The sequence below is a fragment of the Cyprinodon variegatus genome, unplaced genomic scaffold (genome assembly GCF_000732505.1).
Source record: "Cyprinodon variegatus isolate N-32 unplaced genomic scaffold, C_variegatus-1.0 Scaffold48, whole genome shotgun sequence".
NCBI lineage: Eukaryota > Metazoa > Chordata > Actinopteri > Cyprinodontiformes > Cyprinodontidae > Cyprinodon > Cyprinodon variegatus.
Window position 1 is genome coordinate 1,067,218 of NW_015150501.1, and position 23,359 is coordinate 1,090,576.

The 23,359-nt window shown below is 41.7% G+C and overlaps 2 protein-coding genes across 8 annotated transcripts; one reads left to right on the forward strand and one right to left on the reverse strand.

Annotated features, from left to right (window-relative positions):
• Positions 1-1,548: 1,548 nt before the first annotated feature.
• Positions 1,549-18,273, forward strand: atn1 (atrophin 1). 7 transcript variants are annotated; one of them, XM_015370776.1, is made up of 10 exons: positions 1,550-1,798; positions 4,929-5,048; positions 5,407-5,508; positions 5,848-5,967; positions 6,104-8,895; positions 9,653-9,863; positions 9,973-11,476; positions 14,061-14,228; positions 14,349-14,529; positions 17,546-18,273. In XM_015370776.1, exons 2-10 carry the CDS (start codon positions 5,022-5,024, stop codon positions 17,577-17,579), a joined length of 5,139 nt encoding a protein of 1,712 aa, XP_015226262.1. In that variant the 5' UTR covers positions 1,550-1,798; positions 4,929-5,021; the 3' UTR covers positions 17,580-18,273. The 7 variants fall into 7 exon arrangements, 5 of the variants coding, with proteins under 5 accessions (XP_015226265.1, XP_015226266.1, XP_015226267.1 ...); XM_015370778.1 differs by having other exon boundaries at positions 14,061-14,204; XR_001481127.1 differs by lacking the exon at positions 17,546-18,273 and having other exon boundaries at positions 1,549-1,798; positions 14,048-14,228; positions 14,349-14,491.
• A 3,821-nt stretch (positions 18,274-22,094) lies between these two features.
• LOC107082192 (zinc finger protein 3-like) lies at positions 22,095-23,359 on the reverse strand. Its single transcript, XM_015370733.1, has 2 exons — positions 23,089-23,359; positions 22,095-23,010 (listed from the first exon to the last, which is right to left on the reverse strand). The coding sequence occupies exons 1-2, from the start codon at positions 23,249-23,251 to the stop codon at positions 22,298-22,300; spliced, it is 876 nt and encodes a 291-aa protein (XP_015226219.1). The 5' UTR covers positions 23,252-23,359; the 3' UTR covers positions 22,095-22,297.

Below are 23,359 nucleotides of genomic sequence, written 5' to 3' on the forward strand. Positions count from 1 at the left end.
AAAAATTGTGTTTTAAACATAATAAGCTTTATTAACTTTCATAATTGACTCAAAAGAGATCCAAAATGTTTTAAAAATAACAGATAAATCCTGAAGTGGGGGATATGTGCTGCTGGCTATATTTGCTGCTTCCCATTTGTCTCATAGCTTGGCTCTGGAAATGAAATCCTTGTAAACACAGGCTAACTATAGTGCCAGTAAAATGTGAAATATTATATATTACTAGCACTATAAATAGTAGGTGACCATATTCAAATATGCAGCTTATTCCTGCAGGGGACTGTAGGAATAAACAGCAATCTTGCAATCTTTTAATCTACATGTGACAGCAATGTTGCATTTCCAGAACTGGTTTGGTGAATACTGACTTTGCCACTTGTAATTATGAATTAGGCCTACTTTATTTCCTGTTTTTTGCTTTTTGCAAATTGTAACTTGGAAAACCATCTCTTAGTTTATGCATAATAGTAGATCAGAATGAACACCTACGTTGCTCTACGATTTTTTAAGGAATCATCCACACTCCAACAAACAATACTGGTCGATTAACGGTTCATGGCACACAACAATGAGTTAGAAGCGTTTATTTTGCTTACAAATTCCCAGTTTTTAAATTCAGTTCAGTATGTAAATACCATGAGCTGCCTTGTACGTGCAGCAAACACACCATAAGGTAGGTGGGCGTACAGTTCTGCCTAAACAGCATATATTTTTTTACGTTTATCCTATTTTTAAACAAAATGTATCACATTTAAAGACACGAGCCTGCATTCGCTGTGAGTTCAAGGACCCACCAGCAGAGGGCGCGCAAGAGGAGTGGCCTCTGACGCTGTCGCACCTCCTCTGGCTTCTTGCTGCTGCCCGTGGCGATGATGAGGATGATGAAGGAAGGCTGGAGCCACGCAGGCGCACGACGCACAGTCTCCGGACGGGTTGCCAGGGTTACCACACAATAGGAGACGGGACAGGGGGCTGTGAGAAGGGGAGAGGAGAGGGAGTGAACGACAAGAGCAGGGAGGAGGTCTGCAGAGCCGCTTGACTGGACACACCGCTGCAACCTTCTCCCAGACAGACTCATTTAACTGTTTCCAAACGTGTCCAAATCTCCTTTGTTGATGCACTTATTCGTGAAAAGCACGTATGTGCACCTTTATCTTTTTAAACACAAGCATTCCATGCTTTTTTTTTTGTTTTTTCCTCTATGTGGTTTGCTGTGACTAATCCAAACGCTCCATATAGTAAAGGTGACTCTGGAGGGACTAGTCTAAGGAGACCCTCCCTCTGGATCCCCTCCCTATTCAGAGTTTTGGCCCTCACTCTGCGCCTCTCTTCCCTCCTCCTCTCTCCCCCCTTTCTCTCCTTATGCAAATCACGCCTTCACCACTCTCCCTTTCCCTCACCCGACGTTCATCCCTTCCTCTCTCACACTAAATATTTTGACTGTAAGGCTGGAGAGGGGGTACAAAAAAGTGCAAGTCGTCTTGAAGAAAGAGGGGGGGAGAGAGAAGGGGGGTGCAAAATAGGAAAAAAAGGGGGGACCGAAAGGGGGTGGGGAAGAGGCATCAATTTGTACAGTCTGCAGTTGGCACCCCTGTTTTTTTTTTTCCCTGGTTTTTTTTTTCTCCTGCAAGGAGTAGCAGGAGATTTGTTGAGCGTTATTGTTATGATCGGACCCCGCTGCAACATGAGCCAGCGCCAGGCTCTGCTGACAGACGCCTGGGCCCTGAGGTGCGCGTATCGGCGCGCAACATAAAGCAGAAAAAAACGGCAAAGTGGGAGACATCGCTCGGCATTATAGGTAAGGAGAAAATGGATTCTTACACATTCCTGTGAGTAAGCCACGTTTTTTTCTCTCTCCATACCATTTTACCTACTCTTTGTGCGCACATCACCACCATCATCATCATCAATCTGCGTTGCTATATCTAATATTACGTCCCGGTGAATAAATGCCGCACGACGCGGTGCGTCTACATAGGGAGGAAAAATGGGGTCTGATGGGAGCCAAAGCAAATCGCCATTCCGATTTACCTTATTTTCTCCCCTTATGTCTTACATGTGCATCGCTTTGGGAAAACAGCTTAGACTGGAAAATCATGTATGTGCTGCTGAGACGCTTGCTTGGGCTCCAGTGGATAGTCTACAGCTTTGCTCATTTCCCTTTTGCATGTGTCTCAGTACCAATTTGCAGAAAGAAAAGGATCGTTGGTGATGTAAGCAGAGCTACTGCATGCTGCTGCTTTGCATCACACGCACGCAGAGAGGGGAGGCCAGTTTGTTGATGATGCATGTGCTGCGAGTGGTGGTGACACTGCTGGTGTTTGATGACTGGTCGACCACTGGCAGGCCAGCATAGATGCCACCTGTAACTGAGAAGCATTGTTCAGACCCCCTGCTGGTTGCAGATGCTGCTCCTTCTTCTGCGTTATGAATCAATTTAAAATAATACATGGGGAATCATGTACCGGTATGTGCTGCTGAACACATGTATATTAGGGAATATTAGTGGGTAGCACTGCTGCCTTGCAGCAAGAAGGTTGCAGGTTCGATTCCCGACCCAGGGTCTTTCTGCATTGAGTTTGCATGTTCTCCCTAAGCATGCGTGGGTTCTGTCCGGGTACTCCCGCTTCCTCCCACAGTCCAAAAAACATGACTGTTAGGTTAATTGGCTTCTCTAAATTCTCCTTAGGTGTGAGTGTGTGCGTGAATGGTTGTTTGTCTCTGTGTTGCCCTGTGATGGAATGGCGACCTGTCCAGGGTTTACCCCGCCTCTCGACCGTAGACAGCCAGAGATAGGCACCAGCACCCCTCGCCACCCCGCTTGGGATAAAGCGTGTCAGAAAATGGATTGATTGTTTACACCTTACTAGTACCTGATTGGGCAACTTGCGCCTCCAGAATTGTCTTCAGCATCAAATCTATTTACCTGCAAATAAATTGACTGAACCAATGACTGCAGCTACTTTCATTGAGTAGCTGCAGACATTGGTCATTCAGACCTCCCATTAAACCTCATTAAAAATTAGCTCTATTTCTTTGCTATCTTGTGACTATGTAGGTCATGTATATACAGGAATGTATATGCCTGGTCAACTGCACCCTTTAAAATTAAACATACTCTTCACCGGGGTCAAGTGACCCTAAGTGTGGAGAGAATACCCAGACCCAAAGGTAGGATAATGTTTTCCACCATGTGGATAGAACCAGGCTGGGCCCCTTTTGTGATTAGGGCTGCCATAGTTATTTTTGGTATAGAGTCAACAAGGTGTTGTGAAATTCATTTGATACAATATTTAATCCTTATTGACTAAAGGTGTTTTTGCTCCAGATTTGATGGCTCCCTTTCCATCAGCTTCCATCAAATCCCAAAGGAGCTCCGTTGGTTTGACGTTCGGCGGCTGTGGAGGCCTTATATATCAGCTTGAGATGTTTTGAACTGTGTTACATATAGAATCAATCTTTGTGATACCTGTATGAAAATTGCTATACTGCAATCATAATGATATAAAAATAAAACTAAGATAAACATGAGAGACCTTAAGGTGTCTAAGAAAATACCAACCAACATCAAAACATCACCCTTACATTAGGTTGTTGGAATGAGTCTCAGAGATAGACTCTCTGTTGTCAAGGTGGTACCAGGTTGTCTCTCTGTTGCTGTTAGAAATATCTGTACTTTTTGTGTCATGGTTCAGAAGGTTGTTGAAACATTGCTTCATGACTTTTGTCCATATTGACCTAAGTGTGTCAAACATTTGCTGCAGATAAAACAACTTCACATCTCTAAAGAGTATTTAACCAAACTGGCTTGAAAAAGTGTTTGTTTGAGCTACCACTGCCTTTCTCTCTCCACAAGCCAAGGAACAATATCTGTCCAGCTCACTACCACATATTTTATACATTTTGTTTTGCAGACAATTCTCCATAAAAACACCAGAAATGTGGCTGTGATTGACAGTTCAGGTAGATCAACAGATTAAGAAAAAATCAGTACAGCCTGCCTGAAACCGACAACCCTTAACCTTCCTTTTTTCTCATGCTGGTGATCAGTTTGAACCTCAACAAGTCACCTTTATTGCACCTAGACCTATTGCACCTAGCCATGTGATTGTGTTATAAGCAGTGTGTGCATATTTATAATAATTTCTAGTGTTTGTTTCTGATTTCATACTTGATACAACATCCTTTTCTCTAATTAATGTGTGGTAAAGCTGCTACATGACTCACCTACAATGTTCACACACTGTGGTTCTGCTGTTCTACTGTTCTTTCTTTTCTCTTACAACCCTATGCACTATTTTTATCCTCATTTAATATTCATGAGACATTTTTTTCATCATAGTGGCACACGAATGTATGAATTAGACCAACTCGATGAGTCCCTTCTGTTCATTATCAAGCAGAACCACATGGAAAAAAAAGAATCTTGACATTGTTCTTTTCTCTAATGGCTTGCTAAATAAATAAGCATGTGATTCTTCTGACCATAACCAGGTCATGTGGGTTAACCACAAGTAGCTGTGGGTTGTTATGGGAAAGGTGGAAGAAAGCGAGGGGGGGGAATGTGGCTCTTATTACCAGTATGTTTCCTACAGACTACATTCCAAAATGCCAATATCCCAGCTGTTCCAGATACATTTTGACATTTGAATTGGATGAACCTCGTAGGATTGTAGTTTTTTATTTATCCTCTACAAAAAGGGCAGCAAAGAGCTGTTGTGCCGATATAGTGTGCATCATGCAGGGGATTTAAATGCAGTTTTTCTGCCTACTGGCATTAAAAATGTCTCCAATTACTGAACTAATTTGTGAGTGCCTTACATCAGTGACTACAGCTTCCTTTTTTAAAATGCTTATTGAAAAATATAGTATTTTTAAGCAAGATTTCCATTCTGTCTGAACATGCCTTCTTTACTTCTTCTTTGCAGGTTTCTGTAGTTCCTGCAGCTGGTAAACAACTGGGACCAGTTTTGTTTCTGCAATGGCTTCTGTTGTAAAATGGACATAATAGAGGAAGAATAATGAAAACAAGGACACACAAAGAATCGGTATACACATGGCTTGCATTTCTTTTTATTCAGAATTGTTAGAACTTGCATACCTGTCTAATTTCTCAGCATTTATCTCACTATTTATAATTAGTCTAACACAGGATAATTTTCCCAAGACAAGTATTCTCTGTCTCTGTTGTTATTCATGCCCTTTCTCTTCTTTTCTTTATTTTTGCTATTACTACTGCTAACGTATACTACCCCCATTTCTTTTTTTTTCTTTTTTTTTGGTTTAAAACAACTCCCTCACCTTTCCATGATACATATTTTCCTAATTAATTTCAATTATCCCCTCTTTCTAATTCTGTCTTTAATCCCATCCCGCCATGTTTTCTCCTTCCTATGGACTTTACAGATGCCCATGCGCAGTGGGCGAAGGAGGGGGGCAAGTGAAGAGAGAAGGGGTAGGCGCCCTCACACCAGCCCCACTCGTCCTGAGCGCACCGAACGGCAGACGGTTAGAGCTTATCTCTTTGTGCTTGTTGTTACCTCTCACTTTCTTGACTATAATAATTTGCATGCAGGCAAATGATAAAGTGTTTAAGCTAAAAACACAGCACCTGTGTTTTGAATTTAGTGTGCGTAAGTTTTTTTGCATGGTTTCTACAGGCAGTCTTACAGTGATAGGAATTGTTTACCTTATTTCATGTCAGCACATTGAATCCTTTGAAGCTTTGTGTTTAGGACTGATGTTCTATATGTTTAAGCGCCTTCCGCTATAGGCTTTGTTCTAGAAACAGATGTAAATCTCTAATGGATTTAGGACAACAGAATTAAAAGTCTTGTATTGTTTTAGCAAAGAGGTGGTGGTGAGGAACTGGCTGGAAATCGCTTCAGTCGCAGATCACAAGGGCATGATTCATCAGAGAGTGAGGGGGAGGAACTTGTATCACCTCCAAAGAGACAGAAAGTTCAGGTTTGTTTTGCATTTCTTCAACTTCTCATATAAAGATCCATTTTAAAGCAGCCAGCTTCTTGCTATTTTAGACATAAATCAATTTCTGACTGCAACTATTATTCCCTCATTCTAAAGTTACCCCTTTTTTCAATAGGATTCAGCGCCTAACCCAAATCCTCCAACATCAACACACTTGACTGAAAGCTCAACTCCTTCAAATGTTCCACCTCCAACTTCAGCTGCGAGCCAATCTCGAGAGAGTGATAATGAAGATCGCCAATCACAAGGCAGCAGAAGTTCAGCTGTAGGGAGCCTTGCCAATAGCAGTAGCAGCCTGAGCAGTGGGCGGGACATAGACCAGGACAATCGATCCTCATCTCCCAGTCTCTCTGCTTCCCCACTGGGTAGCCTGGACTCTGATTCTGATGGGCCCGATTCACCAAAGCAAGGAGAACGGGAGAAAGGTAAAGAGGCTGGGGCTGGGAAGGTGACTGGAGAGGATAGGAGAACATTACAAGAAGGGAGAGGCGAAGAGCCCTGTGGCGATGTCGAAAAACAAGACATAGAGACAATTGAAGATTCACCATCTTTGAAGCCCCCTTCCACTCCTTGCTCTTCCTCCAGCTTGACACCTTCTCTTCGTGGAGGGGATTCATCAAATGACAGCAACAGTGGACGGAAATCTTATTTTTCACTGGACTCCAAATTGATGTGTAAAGAATATGGCACAGCAGGTGTTGAAGGCAGTAGAATGACTTCCAAAGCCAGCCCACAGTGTGTGAACAAGACAACTATCTCTGGAGGAGATTTTTCACATAACAGCCCCAACATTCCTCACTCGTTACCCCCTCCACTTCCTCCTCCACCTGCCCTGAAGCCATTGGAGCTTGGGGGACAAAACTTGCAGACTGAAGTTAAGACAGAAAGAGACAAAACTGAAAAAACAGAGAAACTCATGGACAAGGCTCAGTCCACCCCACCCTCTCTGCTGCCACAATGCAGCCCGCAGCCCTTTTCCCAGTCTCAGCCTCAGAACCAGCCCTCCAGCCATCCTCACCACTACAGCTCAACCAGTTGGCAGGGCGGGGCAGCAACTGGTTGTCAGGGGAGCTGGAGCTACTCCCGTTATCCTGGGAGCCACCACCCACAACACCAGCCTCCTGTGCAACAGCAGCAACTTCCTTCTGTCTACAACCCACCATCTTCTCGCCACTCCTCCTCCCACCCCTCTTATCTCCCCCATTCTCACCCCCACCCCCACAGAGAGTACCTTCCCAGGTACACTGGAGGGGGAGGAGACAGAGAGAGGGGGCCCACAGGAGAGAGGGGAGTTAGGGGGGAGTGTGGTGGGAGAGAAATCAACAGAGAGTTTTCTGCACCTGTTGGCAGCAGCAATAACAATAATGGAGGGGGAAGTAATAATAATAATGGCTGTGCTGGTTTGAGTGGGCCAAACACCATTCCAGCAAGGGAGTTTGGGGGAATGTCTGTAGGGCAAAATAGGGAGTACCAAGGTTCTGCAAGAGATGGACCTAACATTGGTCCAGATCGAAGAGACTTTGGTCCAGCGTTCAGGGACAGGGAGCGCGAAAGGGAAAGGGAAGGAGGAAGAGAGTTTAATCTGCCAAATCAAAACCAGAATAGAGACTTTGGCCCCACTGGAGCAGCAGGAGGGCATCCAAGAGACAAAGATGGCAACAGATGGGGGGAGTTTGGGAGCCAGACAAGGGAGGTTTTGGGTAACAGCAATCCTAACAGCAACTCCATACCACAGGGAAACCCCCAAAGCTCAGCCACTGGTCTATCAGTCACCCCTACTTTGAATCGTGATCCACCCGCCTCACCCCAAAACAACCCCAATCACCCCTCTCATTCCTCTCTTCCTTCACACCCCCATTCGCATCCCCCAAATCCATCAAACAGAGACTTCCCTCCTCCCATGGAACAGACACAAATGCCTTCAACTGGAACAGATCACTTCCACAGAGACTATCCTCCAGCTGGAGGAAAAGACTTTACTACTGCGGCACCTCCTTCTACTGGCACAAATCGAGAGTACTTAAGCTCCCCGGGAGTGACTCCAAACCTGGGACGAGAGTACCCAGGGACTGGAGGAACACAACACCCTCACCCATCTCACCCCCTCTACCAGCCTGGGCCCAAAGAGAGAGAGAGAGATTCAAATATGCGAGAATCTGCTCTGTACCAAAGCCGTGGAGGCCCTAATCAGCCGCCTGCACTCTCTCCTTCCTCCTCCTCCAGTCATCATGGACAGTACCCACATCCTCCTCCTCAGCCACCTGTACACCCCCCTCAATCCTCTCATTCCCAGCCACCCCAATCAAGTATGGGACCTAATGTACGTCCCTCACACTATCAGTCCTCTGCCCAAACTCCTCCAACTCCTCTGTCTCCATTACCTAGCCCATCTACCAATCAGATGGGAGCCTTCACATCCTTTCCTTCTGGTTCTTCCTCTGCACCCACTTCACAAATTCCTGTACCCGGTGTGCCATCCAGCTGTTCACCTGGATGCCGCCCTTCATCCTTCCATGGCGCTTTGAACAATCACCCTCAGTTTAGTGGCACATATCACTCCAATGGAAGCAATGGCAGCACCATGGCAAACAACAGTAGCAACAGTAGCACAGTCAGTAGTAGCAGCAACACTAACTCACAGGCCCTTTCACCTCAGAATGTCTCAAAGGCACCGCCAACTCTTAGTAATTCCACCACCAACAACAGCAATGTCCCAACACCTACCTTGAGCTCGACACATCATGGTGGAGAAGGAAATTTAGATACAGGCCTACCTCCAACACCTGTTATCAAAGAAGAGCCACCAGAGGACAGGGAAGAAAACGAAAGCCCTCCACCAGTATTAAGAAGTCCCTCACCTGAACCAAAACATGTGGATATTCCTATCCATGCCAGCCAATCAGCACGGTAAAGTCAAATTAAGATGCAGTGCATTGCAAAAATATGAACAACATTTTATCACAGTATAACAACTAAATTCAATGTAATTATTTGAAACTGTTTACTGGATCAAAGCAGTGTATGGCATAGTTTTACAGTGGAAGGAATATATTCAGATTTTTGCTAATAAAAGCCTGAAATGGGGTGGCGGATGTTCCTGATGTCTTTTGCCCCTGAGGGGGCAGCTCTGACCGAGTCAGACAGAAGAACATCAGTTTTCAATACTTCTGAGAAATTCTCAATTGGATTTTGTAAAACACGGGCTATACATGTAGAGTCTTTGACCTCCTGGGAGGGGAACTGCAGTCTCAGGTCATTAGCAGCTTCTAACAGGTTTTCTTACAGGATTATTCTTTGTTTAGCTCAGCAATTTTTCTCATCAGTATTCGCAAGCTTCCCTATTCCTGCTAAAGAAAACCAACGGCCTCTCCACTCTGTAAAGTGTATAGCTAATAGTTTTCTTATCAACAGTTTCTCCCACCTGAAAGATGGCCTCTGCAGGCCATCTAGAGTTAACTGGGAAAAACTAAAGCTTTTCAGCGCTTAAGACGCATTTCTTAAAACCTAACTCTGCTTTAATTATTTCCATGGATAAAACTCAAATGAAGTATATTGAACTTTGTGATTGTTAAGTGACATTTTTGTAATGTTTGTCAGTGTTTCTACATTCCTACGGTCATTCTTATCCCTGATAGTTATGAAAAAATGTGTCTTATGATTCTAGGTTTCATAAAGTCCTTGACCGAGGAAGCGGGAACTCCTGTGCCCGCAGTGATGTCCTCTTTGTCCCGTTAGATGGCTCCAAATTGTGGAAAAAGAGGAATGAAATGATTGAAAGAGCTCGCAGGGAAGTAGAGCAAAGGGCCAGAGATCTGAGAGAGAAAGAAAGAGAGAGAGAAAGAGAACGTGAGAGAGAACTGGATCGTCATTTACAGGTGTGCACAAAATATGGATGAAGATTAAACTGATATTTTTAATGGGAAGGAAATTAGGTCACTAACATATGATTTACTGTCCCTCCTGATTTTTGTTTGTTTTTTTTAGCACCAGAAAGACGTCAGCGCTGCTGGAGGGGGACGCCAGGGTTCCTCGCTCTTCTTCCCCCCATCATCCTCTATTATTCTCGACCCTTCCTCTTCTTCCGCTTCTTCCTCGGGCAACGTAGTAGCCCATCCTCCTTCTCACCCCCAGCACCACCCCTCACATCCACATGCACATCTTCCACCTGCACATCATCTCCACCCCTCTCTGTCGCATGCCATTCCCCACTCCCTCCTCTTACCCACCATGGGTGGAGCATCAGCAGTGGTTGGTGGCCCACAGGGGGCCCTAGGGATAGGTTTAGGAGGTCCGTATTTAGGACCTGACACACCAGCGCTTAGAACCCTGAGTGAATACGCACGCCCACATGCCATGTCTCCACTTGGAGCAGCAAGTCGTGCTCAGGGACACCACCCTCAAGTTCACCATGGTCACCCCCATGTCCACCCCTCATTCTTCCTCCCTCAAATACAAAATCATGCCTTGAGCCACCCGCACCACCTACCTGCTGATGCAGCAACAGCAGCTGCTATCTTGGGCTTTTTGTATGGTGGCAGCCTTGAAGGTGGCCCAGGTGTCCCCGGACACCCTGGAGTGGCAGGAGGCCCTGTTCCAGGAGGAATTGGGGGTGCGGGTTTAGGAGGCGTGGGTTTCCCTCATGCAATGGCCGCCCATCGAGATCGGCTAAAGCCTGGATTTGAATTTAAGAGTGATGAGCGTGTTTATCCAGCAGGATCCATACCCGATCCTGCAGCTCTTGCTCTGGCTCATTCACATTCACATGCGCACACGAATGCCCATGCACATGCTCACTCCCTGCTGCTTGCAGGAGGTGCGGCGGCAAATGAGGTATCACTCTATGGCACTCCACCTCCTCCAGCTCCACCTGGACCTCCACACCTTCAGAACCCATCCCTGGCACAAGTAACCCGACCTCCTCCACCTCCTGCCCCACAGTCACTATCCAATCCCCCTCCTTCTTCTCTTCTTCCACCTTCTCTCCCCTCTCACCCTTCATCTACCCCGCTGGCCGCTCCTTCAGCCCCGGCACCCCCCTCTGCACCTCCACCGGCTCCTCCTCAACCTAATCCACCAACCTCTAGCTCGTCCTCACTACACCACCCAGTGCCCCACTCTTCTTTTCCTAACTCCCTGTCCTCTCATGTGCCACCACCTCCTGCCCCAGCTGCTCCACCCGAGACTTATCCAACTCCCACACGCTCCCCTGCCTCATACGAGCGTGACAGGAGTGGAGAGAGGGAACGGGAGAGGGAGCGGGACAGAGCTGCTTTGCCGGCCTTTGGGGACAGAGAGCGAGAAAGAGAGAGGGAGCGAGAGAGGGGAGGAAGTGGGGGAGGCGGAGGAGCAGGAGGGGGTAATGGAAACGGAGCAGGGGGAGGAAGAGAAGGAGAGAATCTGGGACGTCTTCAGATGTTGAACGTGACGCCTCATCATCACCAGCATTCACACATCCACTCACATCTACACCTGCACCAGCAAGACACAGGTACCAACTGCTATTACCAATGCTGTCATTGTCAGTCAGCTTATGCCAGTCCTCACAAACCACACATCTGTTACTAAAACAAAGTTAGAGTCAGAAACGTATTTAGAATAATTGTTTATTTGTGGGCAGAAATCAACAGCAATAAAAATATACAGCAAACAGAAATATTTCCTAGAGTCATAGCATGTTCTTACTTATTCAATGATTTAAATGACTGTCCAGAACCTCCAGGAAAATATAAAATCCTAGTTGATGTATTTTTCTGGTAATTTTTAAGGAAAAGGGACACTAAAGAAAATAAAACATCATTGCTTTTGAATCACCTTTTGTGAAATGCACATAAATATCCCTTAAGAAAAAGACAGGTTTAGATTTTGTAACTTTTAAAATTGTATTTTTAAAAGTCATTAGAGACACCATGATAAGGTTGTCTTTTATGCTGAGAAATGGCTCTTTTAATTTTGGACTTTTAATTATATTTTTACATTTTTTTTTCCAGGTTGGAATGATCACTAGCAATACATCTTCAGTGATTTTTTATAGCCAAGAATCAGGTACACCGGAAAACAAGAAAGACAAACACAGGCTTATTTATAGCATGTTGCACCTCAACCATGTGCTTTTTGTGGTAATCAACAAGATCCTTGCATTATGGTGGCAGGAAATGGTAACTGGCACTGAGGATTTTATATTTTTATTTCTAGCATGTATCACTAGTGTTTAATATGATAGAGATTGTAAAAAAAAGTTAGATCACCTAACTGTGAGTTTAAAGTAAAAACCTGATTTGAGGAGAAGTTAAAGTATGTGGAGTTCATCCCTCTACATATGTTTATGCACCGTTGCTGCTGGCAATAAAATTATTTTTCAGCATGATGCTGCCACCACCATGCTTGACAGAGGGCATAATCCTTTAATGAAACCCTCACCTTGAGTCTTGCAAACAAACTTTATCCTTCCTTGTCTTAATTAATCATAAAACTTTTCAGCTGAAAATTTCGGTCAAACTTAAAACTTTCACTTTAATATTTCTTGGTCAATGTTCTATTCAAACCCCTTATAGTTTGGGTCAGATTGGAGAAGTTTGGAATGTTGGGGATAACAGTGGAGCTGATTTTAGAATATTCACATTTGCCATTAATTTAGTTGCTAACTGGTATTTGAATTATAGGTAATAAAAATATTATTTCTCCTCTTTTTATGGATTGAAACTTAATTTATTTGCAACTGGAAAATCTGATGTGCAAGTGCAAAGGAAATGCTTTGTTTGACTAGACATATTCCCGAACAAACATCAAAGCTTCTGAAACAGCCTCCCTGAAGACCTGACCTCAAACCTAATTAAAAGTATGAGTCAAAAAGTGGTTTTGTTTAAATATACCAGAAACTTTTTGATGGCTACAAAAAGGAGGTTGTTGAGGTGCAAGTTTCTCAAGAACATTTAAGCAGACAGTGTGGATCAGTGTATATATTTAAGTGTATAACTGCATCCTGTGTTCACTGGGGAAAATCCACATTAAATTCAAACTAATCTCTTGTTTTTTTAATCATTAAAGATGATTGTTGTATTATCATTTCACCCTGAAGAAAGAATGGTTCAAACATGTCTTTGAATACCGAGCTAATTACCTTTGGCACCATGATAATTGGATTTAATCTACTGGATCTACACTTCAGTTAGGCTACAGTACCTTTAAGCAGAATAAAGTGTTCAATCATTCTGCTTATTAACCAATAAATGATTTGTGAAATAAAATCTGAAAAGAAATAGACTGAAAAATTACGATGATTAGAAAAAGCCTAGATCCTTATCTTCTTTTATTCACATTTCTTGCAACCTTTTAACTAAACCAGCATTTCTTTGGGGGTTCATTTGACTGTGTTAAAGTTTATCTTTAATCATTTGGTGAAATTGACCTCACTATTTCCAAACTAAAGATGTTTAAATCCTCAAGTCACTCAGTCCTGAACTGTCAATAATATAAAGGCTTAATAACGGAAAATATGACGGAATTTATCTAGTATATGAATTTTTTTTGTTACCAACAGCCTGCCACAAAACTCGTTTTTACTGGTTTAAGTAACTGTATTAAAACTATTACTAATGACTTTAAATAGTATTTTACCCACAAAAATGTGATTTACATAGTTATTAAGTAAAATCTTAGTATACAGTAGAGGATCAGCCAAAGATATCAGATTTATCAGATGATGTGGGGTGATAAAAAACATTTAATCAGCAGTGTTTATCTTAATTGAGCAAGATTATTTAACACCTTTGTTTTTTTTTAGTTTGTATTCTAAAAATATCAAACCGTTTTTCCTTCGCTAGTTTGTTGATGTTGCTTTTATGGTGAGTTTTTTGAGGGGGTTCATGGTGGGATTGGTTTGAGGATTGGCTATATTATTATTACTAATGTAACATGCTATGTTATATGGTTGAATGTTTATTTTACTAATTATATTCATAATATTTTATTACCTTAATCCTTGTGTATTTATGTTTCCTGAATGCACATTGAAGATCCTGCTTTGACTCACTTTAAGTATGTCCTGTATTTCTTATTACATTACTGGCATCCAGCGGCGGGCGGGGTTCACCCCCTGATGGACCCGTTGGCGTCGGGGTCTCCTTTGGCTCGCCTTCCATACCCAGGAGCAACGCTAGGCACCCCCATCCTGGCTCACCCCCTCACTGACAGCGAGGTGCTTCGCCAACAGCTGTTCGGTGAGGAGAAGGCTCCTCGTCCATGTACTCGTTCAGTTTTCTTCTCTAAAAACAACACAGTGCTGATACTTTTATAAAGACGCTGTTTTTTGTCTTGATGTTGACGGCTCACCCTCTTTGTCCTCCTCCTTGTGTTGATGACAGGTGCTCCTTTCCGTGACTTGCCCCAGCCTTCCTCCCTCACTGGTCCCATGTCAGCGGCCCATCAGCTCCAGGCCATGCAGCAGGCCCAGAGCGCAGAGCTGCAGATCCAGAGACTGGCCCTGGAACAGCAGTGGATCCATCACCATCATCACCACTCCCTCACACAGGACGAGTACTACAGGTGCAGAGGCTTTGTGTCCTGCAGCTATGATGCAAAAAGCTTAAACATTTACAGATAAAAATAGGATTGCATTACATATTTTACTGATTAAAATCTAAATAAAAAAATATGGTTGAATTTTTTTTTTAACCTCCCTGAATCAATAAACCCCAACTGCCAGACTTTTAGGGCATGTCTCTACCAGATTTGCATGTCAAACTTGTCCTGGTAGTCAGACCAGATTGGATGGAGGGGATCTATGAATATTATTTTCAAAGATTCTTACTTTGATTTATACTTAGACCGTGCTACCATATTCACACATTTTAATGGTAAGCCTTCCTTTTTAATTCTGGCTGTACGTTTAGAGTTGTTGACCTGCTGGTCGATGAACAGAAACACCTGTAGAAGTCTCAAGTCCTTTGCAGTTTCTAACATTTTGTTTTCCAAACTCACTGTGTTTCTATCACCATCCATTCCACCATCAGCTCTTACCAGCTACCATTCCCACACTACAGTATTTGATAAAACAATTTTTAAACAAGTGGTGTGTGTTCCATGTGGTTTCCACTACGTCTAGTGCTTTGCATGTTTACCAAAATACTCAGTTTGCGTCTTTTTTGACCAAAGAGGAGCAGCTTCTTGTACATGTTTGCTTTATGCCTTCCATGGCTTTAGGAAAACTGCAAATGAGACTTCTGATGCCTTTTACAGCCACTGCATTCCTCTTGCCTCTCTTCACTAAAAAGCAGATTTACTGAGTGCACACTTGAAAGACAGATTGGCATCTCTGCAGCTCCTCTCGAGTTACTAGGTTGCCAATTGAATTACTTATCTCTTTTACTGGCCTTTCCTTTAAAATGGACAGCATTTTTGATTTCCCTCCTCTTCAAAGGTACATTGTACTTTGTGATGTTATGTCACAAAAAACAACAAGCAATTACATTTAAGTTAGTGGCTTAAACATTACAAAATGTTGAAATATCTAGGAGACATAATAACTTTTACAAAGTACAGTTGGAGCCTTTGAAAGCCTCACAGGCAGGGATATTGTTATCCACAAAGGACACTTTAAACTATGGTTTCTAGTCATGATGGCAGCTTAAACCCTGCCTTATAAATCTAATAAAACATGTTTCTCTTTATCATAATTGCCCCAAAACAGTGTTGGGCATTCTGCCATACAACTCTATTGATTTGGCTTTACAGAAATACAAAGTAATAGAAAGTGTTTTTACGTTAATTAGAAGTCTGTATGCTTGTGGGTCTGTTGCAGTTTTTTTTTCTTCAATAATTTGACCCAGAGCTGCAGAAAAATGTCATATTTTAGTAGTGATAAATGTATAATTTTTATTTCATGAGTATACTAAAAGTCACATATCATGCTTGTTATGAAATATTAGTTGTTTTTAGGTGCTATTTTTCCAATCTGAAAGAAAGGCAGTTGCCACCTCTCCCTGTGTGGGTTCCATGCATTTTATTAGCACTTAGAAGCATATTTTTTAAATAATTTTACATCATTTCATTTTTTCTAAATGAAATGATGTAATAAGAAATGCAGATTTTGATAACTTTTCAGTTTATCGTGGAATAATTGCTTTTACTGTACAAAAAGGTAACAATATATTTTTTTCCTTTTATTAGTTTGGAAACTGATTTTTTTTTTACATACATTTCCACAGATAAGCTTATCCCATAGAAGGACATTTATCTATCCTCTCTGTGTAAAACTTAATTTTCTTTATTTTAAAACGTTAAAATATAAGAAAAAATGATTTTTTTTGTGTAGTGGAAGACTGTCACTAGTTTTTGAAAAGACCCTCCCTCTTCACTTTAAAAAACATGTACATGCACAACCCTGTACTCGCTCCCGAGAGGGAACGCCTGTTAAACGCGTGCATGAGCCCATTTCTCCTAGTTTTGCAGTGATGTGAGATGGATTTCTCCAAATAACATGCCAAACATTACCTGTTGAGTAGAAAATTTGCAACCAAGGCATCAGTGGGAAGACCGTCCTGTGCTTTCAGTGTGCGCCATCGCATGAAAGAATCTCCCGTAGAAACCGTAGCTCACCATCAAATATATGCCTGAAATTGCTCATGTGTAGAAAAAGATAGCTAACTGGGGACGAGCACATAGGACAACCTTACGTAAACTTATCACCAGAATGACTGACTATTAGGGGGAGCAATTATTTAGATGATCCACCTGGAAAAGGAAAATCCTCCACTATACCTTTAAAGAAGGACAAACAATTTGCTAGTAGTAACTATTTTTCAAGTTATAAGTTGTCTTTCTTTTAAACGATGATGTAATATTTGTGCTCTGAACTGGTTTGATATAGCTAGACTAAGAAGAAAATTACTGTAGATTGTTAAGGTTGTTTAGACCAGGTTTTCTTAACCCTGGTCCTTGGGGCCCTCTGTCCTACAGGTTTTAGGTGTTTCTTTGTTGATTAACATGCTTCTGCAGCATAGACCCCTGCTTTATGCTCTGGGACTCATTTTCCTGCAGGAGTGTTATTGCAAAATCTGGAAACACTGATTTTCTTACGTACATGTCCTCTAAGGCCATTACAGAACGTCACCCATAGTTTAAAGGCAAGGCAAGGCAAGGCAAATTTATTTGTATAGCACAATTCAGTACAAAGACAATGCAAAGTGCTTTACATGATTAAAATACAGGAAGATAAACAAAAAAAAGAATATTAAAAACAGTTGGATTAAAGAAAACATGTTTTTGTTGAATTGTTTAACTAAAGTCCATCCAAAGAAGCTAACTTGTCTACCAGTGTTTGGTTTACCTCTAACCTGGTTTCCACAGATTTTTTTTATTTTTATTAATTTATTAAACATGGATAAAAGATTTTTTTGTTTTTACATTTCTCTGTGAGATTTCACTCATCGAGTAAAGGGTGCTGTCAAACACTTTACTTGTAATCTATCAATGAGCATTAGGAGCCAAATGTAACCATGCTGACCTTCATATTAATGTGAAAATAACACGATTTCTTCTTCTTCTTCTTTTTATCTTTCAGTCACCTGAAGAAAGAAAGTGACAAGACCCTGTGAGGGAGGGGGGGACATGATGAAGAGCTGCTCGGGCAAGAAGACGACAATAAACATGTGAATCTGTGCTAGAACAGACTGAAGAAAGAAAAAAGAAAAGCACTGAAAACAAAGAGGGAACTTATTAAACTAAAGTCAGACTGAAAGGCAGGGAACCAAGTGCTGCAAATGGGAACATTTTAAAGGATTAACAAAAGAAGGAGGTGCAAAGACGATGCACGTTGTCCCTGCAAACCACACCGGACTCCCAGTGTTCCCCTGTATTAATCTTGTTTTGTATTGTGCTCTGTACAGTATACTAGGTGGGAGGGGTGAGGATTGTGAAGTACAGTATGTTGTAAAATACTTGATGCCAGGAGGAATGAGTCTCTTTTATTTCATTGCATGTAGCTAGGCGCTTCTTCTGAACTGGTGGAAGTTTTGGTTCTCTTTTTAGTAAATCCTCCCCTCTTTTGTACCAGAGGGACATTCGATATGCATGAGACCAGCAATTTAGTGTTTCTGTTCATGATGATAGTATTGTTATTATGATTAATGTTGTCTGTTTGTTGATAATGATATAATTATATATACAACACATATTATTTGTATTATTTTTTTACATTTTCATGGTATGGCAGTTGGTTTTTATTTTTTATTTTCAATTTACCTTGTGAAACAAGATGCAAATGAAGGCAAAAAAAAAAGAAGAAAATAATCTGGGAATAAATTATAATCTCTTTTTTTGCTAGTTTCCTGAGTGTTTGTGTGTGTGTTTCACATACATTCAGACTTTTCGCCCTGCCTTTTGTTTTATACAAGTCACTCGTGCACAAAGCATATCAAATTCCTCCCACCCCCCTGCCCCAACCCCCCTCTGCACCAGCCTCTCCCTCCCTCTCTCGGGTGAGTGAGGCTAATAGGAGACACATGGGATGAGCGTGAGACATGGGAGGTGAGTTGCTCCAGTGAACAGCAGCAGCAACCCTGTAGAGCGAGCATTCCTGACTGAACTGTAAAGGAAAAAAAGAGAGAAAAGAGTCAAATCTGGAGAGAAGGACAAAGAAGGGAGAAGCTGAAAGGAATGATTTACTGAAGCTGCTGAAGGCTCAGGGTTATGTGTGCATGCTCTCACCGACCAGAGAAACGGATCAGTTGCTGCAGCCTTCACTGCCACCTCACAGATCACGTTTATTGATATCTCCCAGAACAAAAGAATCTGCAGCTCTCTTCCTTTCACGCAGCCTTCCTACTTCTTTAACAGTGGGGTTTGTGTCATTTCAAGTCACCTTGAAGAAGTGTGTCAACATATGTAATGAGTCTTCCTGCAGGACACATCTCATTTTTTTCCCCCTCTGGTAAAATCACATCTGGGGTTTTATTCTTAGCACATCATTATTTTCCTAAATCCAGGACATATGTAAAGTGTAGGCCAAATATGCTGAATGGTTTTAAACACAAAACTTGTTCATATTTTTAAATTCATTATTGTCAAAGGTCTCTATTTTCTGTTTTAATTTTTCAAGCCATCTTCTTTATTTTGTTTTTCTTTCTTTTCCATTTTGGACTTTGGTCCTAGACCTGCATCCATTTAGTTAATTTCTTCTTGTATATAAAGCTGAACGCATCCCCAGAGTGCTGGTGGCAGAATTATACTGCAGGGCTGTTTCTCTTCAGTAGAAACAGAGAGGCTGGTCAGATTTGATAAAAACATGAATAGGAAGTTTAATATACTAGAATAAAACATATTAGAGGCTAAAAAGACTTAAAACTTTGGAGAATAAACAATTTCCGACAGGAAAAAGTGACCCAAAGGTACACGTAGTAAAAGCTGACCTAAAAATACACTATCATGTCTTTGATAAGACAGTTAAAGGTCAAACTTGAATCTAAAATAGAATCTACGTCAGTGTCTGAAAACTGCTGTTCTGTCAGGTTTGTAGGCGTTAGTTCAGGGCCCAAATGCAAAGATGAGGAGGCAGAAATGAGTTTTGCTGATTTAATAAAAAAGACAACAGAAACAATATCCAAGAACCCAAAAACAGTGAACAAAAAGAAACAGGAGACATCAGGGAAAACACACTTTAGGAGCCAAGTAACAACAAGAAATGAGGAAACAGTAACTGACGAGAAGGAGTATACAGTATATGGGAGACAGATCAAAGAATGGACTAATCAGCTGATATGGAGCAGGGGTGGATAGAAGTAACTAGAAGGGAGCTTGGGGAAAGGAACAAGGTACAAGGGGGCAGCAGAGAGTAACTCAGAAATTTAACACACACCATTTAGGCATACTTTTTACTCTGTCATTTATACAAAATTTGAATTTCCTTCTTGATAAAATAGTTATCAATTTTAATTCCTTTTGTCCATCATTCCAGGTTGCCGGGGTGCAGAATTTAAGTCTTTTTTCCCAGTTCAGTTCTGACTCTTGGAACCTGCATCAAGAGGATTTCCGAGAACAAAAACTGTGTCGATTAAATTTTTCTATGCATATTCCCGCATAGATATGTAGGCTAAAGTCCAAAAATAGCTTTGTGGATAAAAGCCAGCACATCGGAGAGCTTACTAGAATACAGGAATGGAGAATGTGCAATTGAATGTAATGAGCAATGATGTGCACTAAGGCTGCAACCAGTGACAGTATACTATTTATTTAAAAGCATCCATAGTCCTTCTTCTAGGTAAAATGTATATATATATATATATATAACCTTGAATGTTATTACATTTTGACATTTCACAAACCAAAAACTAATTTATTTATTAAAGTGGCTCTGGAGCTGCATGTGTCCTTTTGGAGCATCTACAATGGCCCTTAATAGTGACTAAACATAATAAACATTCATTCTTTTACAATCTAAAAATACAAATAAACTGTAGGTCATTTAAAATGGCAACAGATTTCCCACAGCGTATATTTAACAAAAATAATGTGCATTTTATTGGAGGGTGATGTGACTCTTAACAAGTATTATTTGCTGGACTTGGAGAGAATGGCTCTTTGGATTTTAAAGGTCGCAGACCCTTCCATTAGACAATGGCTTTAGCTTGTCGGCTCAGGCACACTTGGGTCACTCAGGAGAACAATTATTAGAAGGACCCCAGCAAAACAACCCTTAGACGACTAAATTAATATCAAGGGTTTGAAGTAGGCTTACAGGAGTATAGACTTTTATCTAGCAGTGGGCAAAGTGGGCAGTAACTCAGTAAGAGTAGCGCTGCTTCAATACAATTTTATTCAAGTGGACAATAGTCATTTAAACAACTACTCAAGCTAAGTTTAAAAAAAGTATTTGAAGACTAATTAAATATTTCTTGAATCAGATTAAATAGGACTTGATTAGTACCGTTTAATCCCATATATTTTATTAAAATAATTGAATCATGCAGATAAATATAAAATCCTGTGTGGTTTCTGATACCTAAAAATGACAAGATAAATAAAAACAGAAGAAACACACTTTTTCTAACTAGTTTTTCCATTGCAGAAAAAATTCCTACTTAAGTTTACAGTTAGTATAAATCTTAGAGTAAAACAAATTGAGCCTAGGCGGGAGTTAAACTGAAGAAACTCGTTGCTTTTCATACATCCACCTGAGAAACTACACTATTCTCTGCTCCTGTTCATGCATCATATTGATATCTGTTCATTCATATCTATCAAAATCAAGTGCTATCTTTCCTGCCGAGGTCTCAGCGCCAAAGACAAAGTAATTGTATCAATACATTTCTCCTAATTGTCTTTTCTCTTTGAGTTTTTCAGATTGAAGTGACAGTATCTACTGTTTACTGTATATTCACTTGACCTCGAAATGACACAATGGTGAACAAAATAGCACAAAACCAGTGAAGCCTGTTTTGCACCAAGGCCAACCAGACAGATGTGTGTTTTTAGTTAAAATGTGTTTGTTTTCCAAATAGTGGTTACTAGAAATGGGTGACCAGCTTAGTATTACTTTAATTTAATGTTACTCTATTAGAAGGAAAAGGTTTAAAGCAGTTAAACAGGTGTATTTCTTTCTCTTTTTTTCAAAATTAAAAGGCATAAATCAAACATATAACTAGTTCCTGCCCTCCTCTGCTTATATCTTATAACGGTGAGGTGGGATCTGGAAACCAGCTTTTAAAATGTAATTTAGTGCCAGTTATAACAAATGCTTGAGGACAGTTGCAGGCAGCAACAAGTTACCTAGTTTAGTTTGTTTTACATATGCACATAGAGCAATATTGGCTTTGAAAGATATTGACACATAAATAAATAAAAATAATGTTAGGCTTTATTTTTTTTTTTATATCATGTGATCTTTGAAACTAAGGTTTTAATTTTAACAAAAAGAGAGAAACTCAGGTTTTTCCCCCATGCAGACTGAGAACATTATCAGTGGGAAAACGAATCCACTCTTGGACAGAGAATACATGCACGCTGCCAAATGCATCGGAATGATGGATTATTATGAATGAAAGGATGCATCTGCCCCCTACTGGGCAAACGTGGGATTTTTACTCTGCAGCAAAAAGCAGAAAAACATTCAGTCAGAGAATTTAAGTTTTATTCTTACATGAAATGTGAACAAGACATTAAGTAAAAAGATTTATTCTTGCACATATTAATGTACACAAGTTGTCCAAGAATTTTCAACACTACATACAGTAAATCACATTTCAAATGTATGATCAATGCATAAGCGGATTTGTAATAATTACAGTATAACTAAGCCACCAGGGAATGAGTGTGGAGCTCATTCTTGTATATTTTCCCTCTTGTGGACGCTCCTTACATGCCTGCCAAGAGACTCCATCCATTTAAAGGACTTGCCACAGAAAGCACATATGTAGCGTTTCCCCTCGGTGTGAATGGTCTGGTGTCTGTTCAGGGCGCTTGTGGTGATGAAGGTCTTCCTGCAGATGTCGCACATGTAGGGCCTCTCTCCCGTGTGGGTCCTGATGTGTGCTGCCAGGTGGGAGCAGTTGCTGAAGCGCTTCTCGCACACGGAGCAGATGTAGGGTCTGTCTCTGCTCTCCTCTCCGCTGCTGCTCCCTCCGCCGCCGTTGTTGTTGCTGCTGGCGAACTGCTGCTGGAAATGCAAGGCTTGGTCGTGGATGCTGGTCAGCATGCCGGTGTGGGGGGAGATGAACTCCTGCACATGTGGTTCCGGGTCTTCTTGGTTCTCTGTGGGGTCGTGGACCATCCAGAAGTGCCTCTTCGTTGCCTCTTCTTGCTCGTCTTTGACCTGCGAGGTCTCCGGTTGCTCCTGGTCGGCGCAGTCAAGCTCATCCTCCTCCTCCTCCTCCTCCTCCCCCTGCGGGTGCTCCTCCTCATGCGGAGCAGCCATTGCAGGGGATGACTGATGTGGCTGGACAGAAGGAGACCCAGAAGGAGAAGGGGAAGCAGAGGGAGGGGGAGGAGAATGCAGCTGCTCGGTTTCTAGATATTGTTCCGAATCAGGATCGACTAAAAGAAAACAACATATTTAATTTAGAGTAAATCTGACACCAGGATGCAGGATGCATGGATTCCCTACAAACCTACCCGAGTTTTGGAGCTTCAGCTGCATCTTGAGCTGCTGGATTTCTGAATCTTTGGAGCGTAAAAGCTCCTCCTGGTACACGATTATTGTCTTTTCCACCGCTCCTAATATCTCCTCGGCCACGGCGTTCAGTCTCTCGTTAAGGAAAACTCTCAGGTGCAGCATTTTTTTGGGGGAGAGGGTTAGCCTGAAAAAAAAAACTACACGAGCTTAGCCTCGGTTGAAGACGGATTTGTGCGGGTCCGTGAACGTCACGCTTCGCTTGTAAACACG

Excerpts from the sequence above, each read along its gene's own strand:
- atn1 (XM_015370776.1), top strand. The coding sequence starts at position 5,022 with ATGAAAACAAGGACACACAAAGAATCG. Across the intron at positions 5,968-6,103 it reads CAAAGAGACAGAAAGTTCAG|GATTCAGCGCCTAACCCAAA; the intron begins GTTTGTTTTGCA and ends TTTTTTCAATAG. Across the intron at positions 14,229-14,348 it reads GGAGAAGGCTCCTCGTCCAT|GTGCTCCTTTCCGTGACTTG; the intron begins GTACTCGTTCAG and ends TGTTGATGACAG.
- LOC107082192 (XM_015370733.1), bottom strand. The coding sequence starts at position 23,251 with ATGCTGCACCTGAGAGTTTTCCTTAACGAGAGACTGAACGCCGTGGCC. Across the intron at positions 23,011-23,088 it reads GCTGAAGCTCCAAAACTCGG|TCGATCCTGATTCGGAACAA; the intron begins GTAGGTTTGTAG and ends GTTTTCTTTTAG.